The sequence below is a fragment of the Calliopsis andreniformis genome, chromosome 9 (assembly GCF_051401765.1).
Source record: "Calliopsis andreniformis isolate RMS-2024a chromosome 9, iyCalAndr_principal, whole genome shotgun sequence".
In the NCBI taxonomy this organism is placed as follows: domain Eukaryota; kingdom Metazoa; phylum Arthropoda; class Insecta; order Hymenoptera; family Andrenidae; genus Calliopsis; species Calliopsis andreniformis.
The window spans coordinates 18,137,175-18,153,660 of NC_135070.1; the positions used below are offsets into that span (position 1 = coordinate 18,137,175).

Consider the following 16,486-nt stretch of genomic DNA (forward strand, 5'->3'; position numbering starts at 1 on the left):
GAGTGCCAGTATACTGGGTGTCCGACTTATCACCGATACGCAAGCTAGTGTAATAAACATGTGAGAGCTCTTCTGGTCTGAGAGATCAAAGTCTACGATCTCCGTGGCACGATCTTCGTCGGTTTGTTAACTGTTATATCTTCTACATCTGAGGAAGTGGTCAGCTATTAAAATGGCATTTTTTATTTCTTCAGAAACAGTCACCCATACATTGACAGACAGAAACACAAAAAATTAAAAAAAAAGTCTTCTTCCACCTTTTCATAATCATGGGTCTACAAGACCTTGCGCTTCTGCTTTTAAATCACCTTACGGAAATGTAGTTAATAAACTGGATCTTAAATAAATCCAAGCAATTGTTCCGCAATTAGTGGAAATTCAATTTTTCTTCTCAACTCCACAGCTCTCCACCCCAGCATATCACTCAGGAATAGTTTCGAAGCAGACGGTATGGTCGGTTTCAAATAATTTCTGCATCAAAGTTCTCCTTTGTTCTCCAAATTCCACAGTAATTAAAATAATCCCGAGCTATGGTTGGACAATTCCCACCGCGCCAACAAGGAAAAATATAAACATCTCGGAGTGATAAATCGCAACATTAGAGATAGAACGCTTGTTGGAAGCGATCTGCCTCATCGTTCGCCAAGAAAACGCAAGTTGTCCGCTACTTTTCCAACTTTAGAGACTCCGAATGTTAGTTTTGGACCAGTGTGCCAGTTTCTTGCGTCCTCTCTGAAACGGACCAGTTGCCGGATCTTTTCCGCCTAATGCGCCATAAACGGCGAAAAAAGTTCATTCCTCTGAGGACAAGTTCACGACATGCGCGTGTTCTTAAGCGTGAAGCCGAGTGACGCGTCATCAGTCGCTTACGTATTGATGTCATGAAACAGCGGACTTCCTACTCGCCTCGTCGACAGCAGGAATGACCAAAAGTGGCAGCGAAGACATATAAAACTATAAGACAAATAATTCAACGAATGTAATAATATTTCCCTGGCGAAGCCATACTGTCGACGACATTACGTGAATTATTTCCCAGCCGTCGAGCAGGGTCCATTTAGCCAGCGCACGAATTGGGGACAAATTGAGTTTCGAATATAACATCGTTAAAATTCATTCCCGTCTGATTGGAGCCGCGTTGTTTTACCTGGAAAATCGCGAGCCGCAGTAACGCGTGGCCGCTAGCCGCGGAGGGTTACTTATTTTAACGTTCAAACGTCCGCCATGAAACATGTAAATAGAAGGGCGCGAGAGCAGCGTTAACGGCGTCGACGCGTTATTGCGGCTGCTAATTTAAAAATGTGGCCGATCGTTCGTTCTCGCGTTAGCCTGGCATCGCTACTGCCGCCAGAGAAGCGGAAAAACAAAATATCTCTGCTGTCCTGGCAGACTGGTCGCGCTCGCACCCCGTGAAACAACCACCCGCGGCGAGGGGGAGGAAATAATCGGTGCATACCGGTTGCGCGGAACGAAATAAAGAACGAAACGCGTTTCTGCATCGCGGCCCACCGCCGAAAACGCGGCGCCCGTCAATGTTTTGGTATAATTATCCGAGCGTGCGACGGCACCGTAATGCGATTCGCTCCGAACGAGTTTTACGGAACCACGTCGCAGTGGTGAAATTTTGATTACCCCGCTCTGCCCTTGTTTTTCCCATTTGTTCGTTAGGCCACGATATTTTTCCCTCCTAAAATTCGTCGACTTGATAGACAGTCGACGGAAGAGGAAATATCAAGGCTGCAACGATGTGATAATTAGATGCAAAGAGTACACAATAGTATGAATAATTTTATGTCAGTCATATCGATAGATTGAGGTCAACGTGTGACGTATTGTACTGTCTGGAGCATGAAACAGTTCTACTTATTTCTGCTTTTTATTGCGGTATGATGTTTTGCAAGATTGGAAGTGGTTATTTAATGACTATTTTATGAAGGCTTTTTATTACACTCTTATTTGCTTCATCGTTCATTTTTAATAAGTGGATAGTAATTTGTGTAATGCAAAAGAGATGGGGATCTATGAGTATCTCATTAGTGAAAATGATTTGTTACTTTATGTAGTTTGCCGGTTTTATCACCACGTTAAATCACTCTAGGATCATTCTTTAACACTTATGAACAAAAGTAGGTAATTGAACTCTGCACTTTGTATAATTACGTGGCTAGCATTCATGTTAATGTTAGATTAACTTGTTATAAAGCCGCACGCTGTAAATTTCATGCAAAAAGTGGTTAATAATTGTGTTACTTAAAATAATTAGCAGAGACCAATTCACTATTACTGCAATGACTTCGTTATTGACCATGACATTTAATACTTTAAAAGCTTCAATATCCTACATCAACCGCACAATTGGCATAAAAATATAATTCTATTAAATAATCCATACTCTACATACAAAAAAATCAAATGCACTATACCTCCTGTACATGTTGCTAATTCTCAAGAATTCTGGCCAAGTTATCCATTGGTGAGTAATACAGTTACTCATAACTATGCCAATACGATAGTCATTTATCGATAAATGAGAGAAGAAGACTTAAAATGATTTCACTTGAATTTTTCTAAACTCAATCACATCATAATTAATAAAAGATAGTTTTGAAGCATTTTTCATACCCCATCATTGTAACACTCAGTTCATAGTCAACCACTGCAGAAAATTAAAAAAAATAAATATAAATCGCCCAGCAATTGCGTATTCCGTAATCGGAGCATCGCGAATTAAAATTGACGCATTCTCGCGCGAGTTGTTTCCCAAAGAGAAGCACCGTGCATTAATAACCATGTTTCGCGACGCTATTAAAGCACTTCGTTATTCGATTCCCATGTCCCCGCTCGTTAAAGTCTAATTCGAAAAACTCGTGACCTACGAACGGTGTCGTTAGTTAATTACGCGCTCGTTAAAATTATCGATACTGATAACGGGACTCGACGTGCTCCGCAGCCCTCCGCAATGCCACCATGAGTAATTGTAGTTCTATCTGCGTAATTAATATTCGGCTCGCCGTGCCGTTACGCGACCAACCTTTTTATCGCGAGCCGTGACTTATGCATGCATTTTGCACCCATCGAGATGCATATTTGACGCAGTTGCTGAATTACGAAGTAAAGTGCCTCTGGCTGCACCTCGTGATGCAACAAAAATGCCATTGTATGCGAAGACGAAGCGTAACGATCGTAACGTATATGTATATCGTAGCTCGTAACTCAGTCCGCGATAAGAGGCAGGATCCAACGACCATTATCTAAACCGGAGGGTCCCATGAAAAATATATTCCCCGCTGTCAACATTGTCGTCTCCATTATACGCGGGGATTGAAAGGATGCCAGGAGATTGTCTGACGGCCACAGCGAATTCTGAAGCGAACAACTCGGCGAGACGACCATCAGCTTCAGGCCGATTGTCACTATCTGTCCACCAGCCAGCAGGCAATCGTTCGTCAAATCCGTTCAAATGTTTCTCAATGGGTTTTCTATAGTGCAATTTGCAGTGTCTGTCATTGCTTCGACGGCCGTTGTATTTGCAGCAGACTCTGCAGCAATGGAGACTGCTTATTAATTATCATTCAAATGTCAATATTGATTTTATTCATAAATCTCTACTTCAGTGTCCAGAAATTCCTTAACGATATGTATTCCTCCTTATACGTTTCTTAAGAAGAGGAATCGTCGTAGAAAGGAAATGGCCAAATTTTCAGAGGATCCCAACGTAAAACATGTGGCTGAGTCGACTTCCACAATAAATAATGAGAATCAACCTTTAGCCATCGTTTAGATCAAGGGCCGTTTCATAAAAGCAGCAGTCATCAGTGAGGAAAAGACAAAGGTACCCAATCATTTGTTTCCAGATCAGTCTGAGAGTCAGGCCGTACTGGATTCCACAAAGACGAGTACCACTCGTGTTTCTCTTCCATCCCCTTAGCTGTTCCTCGAATCCGAAGTCAAGCCCGTCGGCTACGAACGCGGAGAAGCCGTTGTACATACAAGGGATACGAAGACGAGAGGGTGGATAAAAATGGAACGGGACGCAGAGGGTGGCGAAATGGCAGAAAGGGGCTGGCGGTTCATAGGATTCGCGTATCTACCCCGCGGATCTTCCTGACACTGGAACCCTCGTGAATATTTAAACGATAGTTGGATATACATATATTACCTGTGTAATGAGGAGGGAGACTCGACTGACGCGCGCGCGGCTCTGAATCGAGAAGGAAAAGAGGACGAGGAGTGGCAGCGGCGGCAGAAGGTAGAAGAATACCCTAAATGATTCATGAAGGAAAATTAAATGGCGCTTTAAACAGGTCTTCTTGCTACCCTGGTTTTCGTTCACCTCGTCTTCGTTCGTCCCCGGCCTCTTCTTCCACGGCTGGAAGCTCCCGGAATCGATTACCAAGCTCCGCCATTCCATCTTCCTCGCTCCCTGTCTGTCTGTCGGTTCCGTCCGCTTGTCTGTCTGCCTGTTTTATTGTCTCCTGCCTTTCACCAAGACATCCCTAACTTTCGCCGTTGCATTCTGAGTACACGATCCCCGGGGTTCATCAAGAGATCTCTCCTCTCACCTGTTGTGAACCGTCTCTCGTCGACGAAAATAGAAATCCTGGCAGGACGAGGAAGTAGTCGAGGCTGGAATGCTGGCAGCTCGACGACGCCAGTTTTCCTTGTAGCTACTCTTTTTGCGTATTTCGCGAGACTGAGTTCTCCGTCAGCCTCGTGATATTTTTAGATTGTTGACGTCCATAAAGAGTAAACCGATTATGATTTCCTGCTTGACATTCTGCTCCATTTATGTAGGCATCACTTTGAATGCCCTTGGAATGAGATCGTGACGAGATATATGCAAGAATGTCCACTTTCTTCATGATATTCGACTTAATAAATCAAGGAGCTCCATAAACGTAATGCTCTCATTTCAAATTTTCAATTTTTCAAATATTGGAATCTCCAGAACTTCAATTATTAAAATACTCTGAAAAGGCAGTAGCAGTAACACTGTTCTCAGCTTGACGGGTTCTACAAACTGGTGGACTCGTTAAAAAATCTATGTTACAGTAGCTCTCTTCAGGAGAGTAATAACCATTTTAAACACAGCGTGAAAAAATTCTTGTAGAAAGGTTCGCCAGTACCTCTTTCTCCGATAAATCGGGGTAGAAGCAAATAGTAATTTCAATCTGAAAAGTTACACTAACCCAAGGGACAATTCCAGCAGTCACCGTCTATTATCGATTCTGACGAGTGTATCCCACGAACGAGCGATCCTCGGCCCCAAATCGACCGCAGCCGAGGATGCTGGCCGTGCAAGGCAACACGCCACGTTCCCCTCAAAAACCACAGTCGTCTTCGTGCCCAATCCAAACGCTCATTCGTTCCCTTCCGTCGCTGTAATCGCCTCCATTGTTCTTCTAGCTGATTTCGCGTGCGAGATTCGACACCGTCGCCGCAATCTTTGCGAAGAAAAGGTTTACGGCATGAAAAAAGGGGGGAAGGGGGATGAGAGGCGGAGGATAAGGGAGAACGAGATAGAGGTGGCAGGATTGACAGCACAATACCGTTAATCCTCATTCGTTTCGAAGGCGCGTCAGCCGAAACCGCGACACGGTCCACCCCCGCGCGACAGAGATTAAAAAGTTTTTGCCTGGTTCCGGGAGACGCAAAAAATCCGCGATATGGGAGCAGGTGGGGAGCGCGACGAGAAAAAAAGACGAGGGAAGCTGACGTGTGTCGTGGAACATCCGTGGATGGATCAAAAAATTTCCAGTCGCCACCTCGTAACAGAGGTGTCATTGCCCCCTGGGCTTTATTAGGGATTTTTTGCAAGGATCTCGTCGGCTGGTTCGCAAGGAGCCGTCAAGAGGAAGTGACGTTCGTGTTTGCGCGCGCATCGATGCCCCTCGATGGTAATACGAACTCTGGAGAATAACGGATTAAAATTCTGAAGAAGAATCTTGCGTATTCCCTCCTCGCGTCGCTCAATAACGCGAACGAGGCTGGACGATTATTTGCATTCGCTACAGAGAGAGAAATTCCACGAGATGGTCCTCCAGTTCTCTATTGCTGTGCCCACCCCCTTCGTATGGAACCCCCCGCTCGAAGTTATTAGCGAGTCGAATATCATCCCCCGCTGGACGACAGCAGCAGAACGTTGGCCTGACTGCGGAAATATTGGCACAATATATAGATCCGTGTGCCAGTAGGAGAGACACCGCGGCAATGGACTGATAGGTGGCCAGAATGGGAGGAATAATACTCGAGGAAGAATCGATACATAGAAGAAAAAACGGGCAAGAAAAATTGCAGAGGTATCTTTGTTGTCCACCTCGTTCGACTTCGTATTACTTCATGATTGCCTTTCAGTCGAGATACGTCATTTCGATCTTGTGGAGCTATTGGAAAATGTATCGCGGAGAACGTTAATGGGATTCTTCGATGTTTAACCATTGTCTAGATTGAAATGGCAGATAATTACAGTGGAATTGCGCAGTCAATAATACTCTGTACATACTTTTATTTTATAAAATATAAATTATGAATGACAAAGAGGACTGCAAGACAGAGTTGGAGAAGAAAGACACAAGTATTGAGCAAGAAAGGGTCGGACTAAATAAAGTTGGCGTTCAATAAAGGGTACAGAGAGACAACCCTAGAAAACTACCTCAGGGAATACAGCACCCCTTATGTACCTTCGTAGGTATATGTGTGCTTTTATTTTCGTGTTGCCATTCTTAAAGTATTATAACATTTAATAAACGTATACCAATCAACTTATTTGCAATTTTTTACAGTTTTAATATGAAATAAAGAAAGACAGGCTATATTTTTATTATTTTTACTATGGGAGGTTCGGCGCAAAAAAAAGAAAAAAACTGGTTAGAATACCCAGATTTAAGTTAGGGCAGACTGTAAAGGTTAGAACAGAAAACATAAAAAATTAGCTCCAATATCCAGTCGTTATCGGTGATAAAAGATGATGGATGGGTAAGCGGTAGTTTCTAGCATTTTTTTGCCACCCTTCATGCAAGTAGGAGCCTCTCGATCCCCTCCAATGGGAGTCGGCGGAGGATTAGATTGAATTTGAGAGCCGAATCGGGAATCGGAAGATCGTACAAACGGGAACTTTAAAGTCAATCCGGAAGTAGAAGATCGCAGAAGCCAGACATAGCTTTCCGGGCGAATTCCCCGTGGTAAAAGGAGTAGATCATTCGATATTCAGCGCGTCCAACGAACTCGGGGAGCGACGCGCGCTCGCGCGCCTAATTGCAAAGTTGGCGAAAACAAGAAGTATCTGGCAAACACGGAACGAGTAAATACAGTGGGGTTCGTTTGTTTAAGAGACGGAGGAGTGGTGCCATCTCTGATTCTACGGCATAATGGACGATTCGGGAGCAAGAAGATGGAGGGGCGCGAAGATGGGGTGAAGAAACAACCGAAGGTAGAAAGGTGTTCCTTTCTCAAGAGCAAAAAAAACTTGTTTGCAGGTCATTATAGCATGTCAAAGGGGGAGGGAGGTTTCACTGTTTTTTTCCCTTAGTCGACCTCCCGCTGATAAAACAGAGCCTCTAGCATCATCAACGTCGCCAGTTTCCGACTCAACGCTAATTAGCGTTTACTTTGCCAAGTGACCACGCCAAGTCACTTCTGTTTATTTCTTTTAAACGTCCCTCCCCGAGAGGATTCAATGAGACCCCATCCCTATGCCCTTTTCGCTCCATTTTTTTGACCGCATTAATTTTTAATCGCGCGCTCGATTACACCGTAAACCTGATTACAATTTTTTCCCATGGCTGGATAGATATTAAAGCCGCGACGGGTGGAAGTTCATAAATCTGAACAAATGGAATTTGCCTCGGTCCGAGTCTCCCTCTCAGCGCCAACCCCCTTTTTGTTTATGTAGAAATATTAACGTGAGTTAGCTTTTCCTCGAAGGCCAGATTCTTTGATTAGCGATTCCGATTGTAAAACGCGCGGAGCTGCACTCTCAATTGGATACACTGTACGCCGATCATAAATTTATGATACCCCAACGCCTGTGGAGGGCGCGTGCACGTACACGAATCGTCCAAAGTGTTCGCACTCGAACGTCTGGTTATCGCGCCGATCTGCCCACAGCTCCATCATCGACCGTTTCTGCCATGTCACTCGAATTAACATTTTAATTAAGAACACGCGAAAGTAAACGTGGCCAGCCACCATGCAACTAAGAGCTCGTCAGCGATTTTAGAGGGCACGAAGGAGGGAAAAAAGTGAGGCAACAAGGAGGGCTGATATTCGTAGGTCGTTGAACTAATTAGACGTCGCGATGTTCGCCGACGCCAACTTTTAATTACTTGCAAATCCGGGTTATCGCGAAATTTCGTACGGCGAACCTTGAACTTCGGACGCAGCGTTATGTAAATTCTACCGCAATTCGAAGACCTTGCCACGCTGGCGACCCGTCCATTTCGATAATGATAAAGCGTTGCAATTAAAAAATATGGAGAATCAGTTACGCAATGCTTCGCGAGGAGGCATTCGGCTGTTAATTATGATGAGCAAGGTACACATTGTTTTGTATTAACGCAGGCAACGTAATATTATTCAGTAATTTTCACAAAGTGAATACGCAACGATGTTTCGATTCGTGATACCTATAGCGCACATGACTCAGCCCGATGCGGTTTTTAAACGTTCAGTCGGTTAATTAATGGAATCTGTTTCGAAATTCGACCATGTTCCCTATGCAACGAATGTATTACTCTTTGTTACGCGTATTAACAATGCGAGCGTTTTGTTTACCGATGCAGTTAAAAAGTTTATTCTGGAATTTGTATCGATTGGCCATAAAGTAAGAACGCAGGTGCATTAAACCACACATTTTAACGATACACGAATTATTGATGAATATGGCATCGATATGTGACATAAAGTATACTCTGATCTATACTCGTGGTGTTTCAATGTTTTCATTTTTCCTATGAAATCATTCTGTTTTAACCGTTAATTGGAATAGCGTTACAGTGGAATTTATTTAAGTACTCCAAAACGCGGGCAATTTTCTACCCGTGTAACGCGACCGAGCCACGATTAAGCTTGATATATTACCGTTTATATATCGGCAAACTCTAATCTAATGGCGTGCAAATATGTCTTAAGACGATTCAGCACATAAACCAACAACGTTATCGCCAAAACACGACACAACTCTCTGTACACACAATCCTTCGAGCAAAGAAAACCAAGCATTATTTTAATACTCAAGATCTTTCGTGATCCGCAATACGTAAACTTCTAATTGCGTGTCTCGTAGAGTTCAATGTAGCCGCACAAAAACAAAAACATTTGTACTCCGACTGTAGAATTATCAAAGCACTACTTTTCGAGTAACAAGGATTTATTCCTGTAAATGGTATACCCTGACTTTAGCTAATCTTGTAGTTACTAACAGCACAATTTCTCTCGTACTGAAACAATGAAGCAGCTCCCTGAAAATAAACCCTGGACACCGACTGTCATATATCACCTTTGTCTTGCTTCGCGCTTGTCCTTTGATCTGTACTTTACAGAGTGACAACCAAGAGAAATTTTTACTAGAAAATGTAAAAACTACAGGAAAGCTCTTCTTCGCAAGAAAAGATTCAACCTTGTGACTCAACCCAGTCTGACCCTTACTCTTTGTCTGCGAGGCACGTTACGATAAGGTTAGATCTCTCCTTGTTAGCAATTTAGATAACGTGGCAGATACGTTACTCCCTTTCAATGTCTAACGAAGCTTCGTTCATTCATTTTCACGAAACTTTAAATGTAAGTTTAGCAGATGTCTCCATTGTTTTCGAGTAAGAAACTGCTGCATCACTGTCGGTTACTGTGAACAACGTGCCGAGATAAGTTCCTTCACGACTTTACTGTAAAGGAACGAAACTAATACTGTATATATGTATAGCCAGAGAAAGAGGGTGAAACTCAATAATTATGCCGTCACTGGGAACGAATTATCTCTACCCGCGTTTTCTTGACGTACTGTTCTGCGCCGATCTCCTGTAGTTCCATTAGAGACGGCGAACAGCTCGTTAAGAAAGTTTTCGTTTCCGCGACGTGCACTCTAGCTGCATTCAATTGTCTGGCTCCGTGTCCATTCCCGTGAATGAACTTCGTACCATTCATTCGCACCTCCGGCGTCGAACTCACAATGGTCCACGACAGTGTAAATATTAGCCATTTACAGGTAACTGATATCCAGTTTATTGCTCGTTGGAGCTGCAATCCCTGAAGTCCTCGGAATCTCACTTGGTACAGAGTTACTCTGACCTGTTAACTGGGTCATTCCTCGGACCGAAATGGTTTTTGGTAATTCGTGTTATTAAAGGTAAAGAACGCTATTTACAGAGTTTAAATGAATATAATTAGCGACTCCCATGGCCACTTTATTAATTATGTTTAAAACAAACTTACCATCTTCAAAAGGTTTCGAGAAGCAGTGGCATAAAAATTCATCTACTTTGACTTCGTTCAATTAAATTTATTAACCCCAATTTTCCCCGACGTTCATATTGCGTTCTACAAATTCTTTGCACCATAGACACAAGAACCCTTTCAGCCAGCAATTTGCGAAGTATTTGCAAGGTTCATTTGCACATGCATTACATCGACCAAAAAACCTTAAGCTGAGCCTAATGATAGATGGAAGGACCGTCTTTGACGCTAGCCAATTAGGGCAACCGGTTACGTGCTAGTCAACAGGGACAGATCATCCGCATGGTCGGTTCGTTAACTTGGGATAAAGTCGAAGGCCTCCAACGGTGCTTGCGAAACGAGCTATGGAACATCCGCGCGCGCGACACTACCGGCTGACCTCCGCATCGATTATACGGCGGGACAGAAATGACACGGAGGATCGTAAGCTAAAACGAGAGGAGGAATGCACCGTCGTGGAGGAGGGGATCACGCGTTCACAGTTGCGCTCGATCTAGAACCAGTCGCGCATGCGTGTTTCTCCTCCAAGTCGGTTGTTACGTCGGTGTGGCCGGTAGGACCCGAAAATTTCGTGTCGTCGCGTTCAGGCCGAAGTCGATTTCGTTGTTTCGACGACACGTCGCGACGATACGCCTCGGTGGAGACCGAAAGAAGAAAGAGCCGTGTTGGTGCTCGCGCGAGAACAGTCGGTACTGGTCGTGCTAAAGAATCGGAGCCATGATCTCATACGTATGTGGTTAGAACGATACTCACGGCTTGTCAGGCTGCGATCTGCGCACCATCATCTCGTGCTTCTGAATCTCCTCGGCCCTGGTGACGCTCTTAGTTCTCCTTAACCTCACCCTCGAATCGTTTTCGTGCTCCACCGTCATTTCGTTGCTCTGCGACGAGGGACAAAACACCACGCGCCACTGTGCACCGTCTACGACGTACACAAACGCACACGGAGGGACACACGTACACAGAGACGCGGACACGTTACTCACCGAGCGCGGCACTTCACACTCGCGCGAGGAAAAACGAAACGGAGACGCGCGTACTAGAAGGGGACCCGATCGAAACGAGCTCTCACTTTTGCCGCGACCGATGATAAGGTTTACGAGGCGATTACGTCGCCAGACGATCACTTCGTTCTTGGGCGCACGACTCTAGTGGGGAAAGCCCTCTCGGAGGTATTTAATCACGCCGCACGCTGCTGTGTTTACGAATAGACAGTCGCAATGATACTGACTCGGTCACCAAAGTGGTAGGCTATGTTTATCTCAGAGTTTCTTCCCGATAACGACATAGTTACCAATCGGAGCACGTTTTTTACTCCGAAACGTCGCCGAACGTGATTACGTTCCCAGTCAAACGGAGCGCTTCCGGTACAGAGGGCGTGATGCTTCGTACTTTCTTTTGGCGGGTGACGTAAGACCCGACAGTGAGATATCTTGATGATTTCACTGTAAAATAAAAATATTTCTTACTGCTTTCATTTCTATGCTAAAAAATTCATACCTGATTTCGTGTTAAATGGGATAAAAATGTTCTGTTAAATAAATGTTATTGGCTTTGAGTAATTAAATTCGTTTCTGTGATTTTATTGAGCTAAAGAACCTTACCATATTTAAAAAAATTAATTTTCAGTTAGGAAAATATGTATCGTATATTTTATTGAAAATTAACAAGAGGTTAAATTAATTTATCAGCTTGCTTTTCCATTTATTTGCATAAATTTACAGGCAAATAGACATATTAATACCACTACAAAAATGATAATTTACCTATACGTTAACAAAATGTATAATCCAATTTTCGACTGACACCGTAATTTTAATTTCAATTACCTTTGTGCTACTTAATTTAATAATTATTAAACCCCGTATATATTTCCCTCTGGCTGATGCTACATAAATCAATTGCTTTATAATTATAACTTTAAATTCATGATTCCAAATTTTTTATATAACTTGCTTTTAAAAGAAGCTGCTCGTTACATTTCACATTCGAGGAACAAACTTATGCAAGTAATTACGTAACTGGACATAATCTTAAATGAAAATCGTGACTCCGAACGAAGGGTCAATGCACGCTTCGTATGTTCATTTTTAAAGTCGTTCGGGCAACAACGAACACAACCCGCAATTAAAATGGGTAATTACCGCGTATCGTAATCCAGCTTTACGGGTTGAAACTTCGTATTTTACAGTGGTTGTTACGGTCTGATAGTACCTCTGTCCCAGGTTAGTCGTAATAAAACGTCATTGCTCCATCTATATTTCACGATCGAATAAGAAGACGAATGATATATCATTTTAATCCTCCACAATTTCATGCAACTTAAAGTTAGCACTCCATATACCATACTTTTCGATGCATATCTCTTTTATTTCCCTTACTTTATTACCAAAATAGAAAACACGAAAAAGTGTTGTTCATTTTCAATCTTATACATCACGAAGCAAAATTGTTTCGTATAATTGACTTCTTGTGTAACCTTGTTCTTATAAGTAATAAAAGAACATTAGGATTACAGAGGCTCAAACTTTTTTCCCCAGCTGGGCAGTTTTTCTGATCATTAGCGAGAAGACGTGTTCTTTCCATGATCTAGAAAGAATCTAGAATGTTTTTCATGAAAATCATGGAACAGCTGAAAATCATTAACGATAATTTAACGACAGTCTTTCGTCCACGCGGTAATTATCCTGTCAAAATATCCATTAAGACTCGGAATGTCGCAAGCTTTGCTCTCCGAGTTTTCCGTCCCGGTGGGGGAACTTCGATTTGGTTTGTCGGGAACTCGGGCCGTGGAAAGCGGAAACTCCAACGAACGCTTGAAAGTTTAGGAGTAAATAAACCCAAGCCCAAACACATGAGACAATTTCGCGTGTCAATTACGCGACTCTTCGAATCCTTACTCGAACTCGATCCTTCAGCGGGAACGTCGAAGAAAGACGGTAATAGACAGCCGAAGAAAAGCTAATTAAAGCACGGGAACCCGCAAGTATCGTCGAGGAACACACTGAAAACCCAAGCTCCTTGAATTACAGGCGAATGCTACGATGTCATCACCCCTTCCTGCAGATTCGCTATTAACCGTCAATCTTAACGAGCGTCGCCGCTGCGAAACACTCTCGAGCTTGTTACAAATTATCTTCGCTCCCGACATGGGGATGTATCTAAAGCTGAATCGAGTTTGTCCTACCGGACGTAGCTTCCAAACCACTTCCATGACGATTATGCTTGATAATATACTGATGGAAAATCTGAAAAACTTTTATGCTGTCGCCAGAGACTGCTGCTGTAAGTAGCTATAATGGGTGACAGTCTCATGGAAGTACCTAGAATTACTACCTAGACTCAGTATAACGGTGAATAAAAGAAAGCTTTATCTAAAATTAAAACTAGTTTTGCTGCTGAATTTCTGGTGAATACAGTCAAAGCATTAAAGTCTCCGAGTAGATTAACATTATGCATACGAAACTACTGTTTCGAATAAAGAATCTCAAATAACAGAATTTTTAATTTCTATATAATCATTCTGTACACGTGCCTTCTGCTGCTACATACTCAGTAAACATGAAAATTAACCACTGCCCAATTAAAAGCGTCCCCTTGTAAAACTGATGCAAAAGGCAGCACACCGAAAGCGAACTCCTTCCACTGATTCTATTTCCACTATAGAAACGATTCAAAGAAAACAGCAAGCTAAGCGATCAAATATTTGCCGATCCGCAGGGAATTTAACCAGTGTTTAAGAAAGAAAGCTAGGCGAGCACATTGGCACGTAGAACGAGCAGTAGAAAGCAAAGTCTATATTCGTAGTGTGTTTCGCGTGGTTTCGCAGAGCGCACCTTCGCACGGGCGCACGTTCTAGACGGTCTAAGTAAAGGGAGGCGAAATACAGGAAGGAGAAAAGCCGTGCTAGTCGTTTACGAACTCCCTTTACGGCCAACCACGGATATTACTGGGCACGATGGCAAGCACGTTACTCTACATACGCAGTTACACGTCGACGGGATCTCCGCGGACATCTGTCGACTCGACGCAGCTAGTTTCCAGGATTCGGAGTCGCGCTTATACTCGCAGGGCCCCTTTACTGGCCACTTTGCACCGCTCGTGAGAGATCTAATATCCCGAGACGGCGGGCGGGATTTTAAAAAACCCTGTCACGCGGCGGTCGTAATAAAACGAAGTAAAGGGGGTGGTGGCGAATGGAAGATCCTGAAAATTGCGCGGTGGAAAAAAGGTGGAAAGAGATCGCCGTTACAGGAGTTCATGAATGCGCAGCTTCCACGAAACCACGGACAGTCGATTAAACGATACGACATGCCGCGGTGCTTGCCCTCTGGGGAACCTCTCCGCCGACGCGTTTTAAATTGCACGACACCTTTGTCGTCTCGTTAAACCGCGAAAAAATAAGCATTGATTTATCTTTAGTAAGAATAGGGGTTTCCATGGGCACAGGGGAAGAAAAATTCATCCGTGGTGGAACATGATTTTTATCGAACGCGAATAACGGTTCCGCGGTGGTACCATGTTCTGTTAACGACCATTCAAGCATTACCAGGGATCGTAATTTCTCCCGAGTTTTAGCACCAACGACAGGCGACAAAGAAACGGAGGTTATACGTTCCTCGGGCGACCCAATCGCGGTATCTGGGTACTAAGCGGTTCGTTAAGCGGCTTTCACGACCGTTCCGAGTCGATCGTTTTCGAAAACGGTCTCGTATCGTTTCGACCGTTTACAACCGATTACGTGCTCGATGATCTCGCGTGATTAAAGGTCGTGTACGTGCCCTAGCCGAGAGGTAAACGGAGCAAAGGATGAGTCTACGTCGATACAATCTTACAGGGCTGATCGTAACGATCGAATGCTGGCGCTCGAGCTGTGATCACGGGAAGAAAGCGTATTTCGTTTCGGGATTATCGTTATTTCTGTCGGATGAAGGTATTGCTTGTGGCGATACACCAGCGTAAATTGTCAATCTGAAGTACTGGAAACATGTTCTACGGATCTGGGGATCCGTGAAGGGAATTTTTAGAAATTTAGTTTTGTGAAAATTAAAGGTGCGATATACTTAAAATACATGTTAAAATTGCGAATAAAAATGTGAGGAGATATATAGTCTAAAATAAGATTTGAATATTTCGATTACTATGTGATTCCAGGGAATACTCTTTTAGCTGGAAATGTAGACAGTTATCGTTCCTTCACGTAAAAGAAAACATAAAAATTCCAGCGCGGCCTTAGACATCGGTCAACATTGAAATACGCCTGGATTCCATCAGGAATCGAGTGGCGTTCCATCTTCTCTCCCATTCATATGTCAGCCGTCGCAGAAAAGGAGAATCGGCTGAACTTTAACAGTCCAACAGCGGGCACGGAAACTTTCGCAATATTGGTCGAACCATTCCCATTCTTGGATTATTGCCTCCTTGTCCTGTAAACCACCCTTGAGCGAATTCAGTGACCGACTGTACGCGAGATTCGCACTTTGTATTCAGAAACCGTCTCGCGCGCAACGTGACATCACCCCACGGCCCTCGCCACCTTGTCAAAATACTCCCAATACTGAAACTTGTGGGACTTGATGTAACGGAGTCGTCGTTGCGGAATCGCAAATAATCGTGTCATCGGTTGACCACTTCTGTCTGTACATTTCGTGCCCGAACTTCAAAGGGAGAAAAGAAAAATAAATATAATCGAGTAACTGATCTAGATACTCAAGTATAAATAATAATTGTAAGAAGATCTAACAAATTTAAGTTACTCAAAAAAAGATCCCTATCTCTAATTACGGTGTTTCAATTACCCTAACTAGAGCATCTAACACACAGAATGCTTGTTGTCACAAATAACAATGAACCTGAATATGATCACGTTCTACGGAATAAGATAACTATGCATAAGCACAGAAAGTAAACAAACACAGTACCCAGTTGGAATATGTTTACAAATATAAGTATCCGCAAAGTCATTAATTGAGTAATCCCAGTGAATGAATCTAATACCAGGGTCTCACTAGTGGACAGGTGTTTCTCCCCGATATTGATT

The 16,486-nt window shown here is 43.3% G+C and overlaps 1 protein-coding gene across 1 annotated transcript in view; it reads right to left on the reverse strand.

Moving 5' to 3' along the window:
* The window catches only part of Mdy (diacylglycerol O-acyltransferase), a 92,541-nt gene extending 81,055 nt beyond the window's left edge, over nt 1-11,486 (reverse strand). Inside the window, exon 1 of the mRNA XM_076384216.1 lies at nt 11,200-11,486. Within this exon, the coding sequence (XP_076240331.1) occupies nt 11,200-11,318 (119 nt within the window). The 5' untranslated portion in view covers nt 11,319-11,486. The remainder of the gene's footprint in view (nt 1-11,199) is intronic.
* Nucleotides 11,487-16,486: the final 5,000 nt, after the last annotated feature.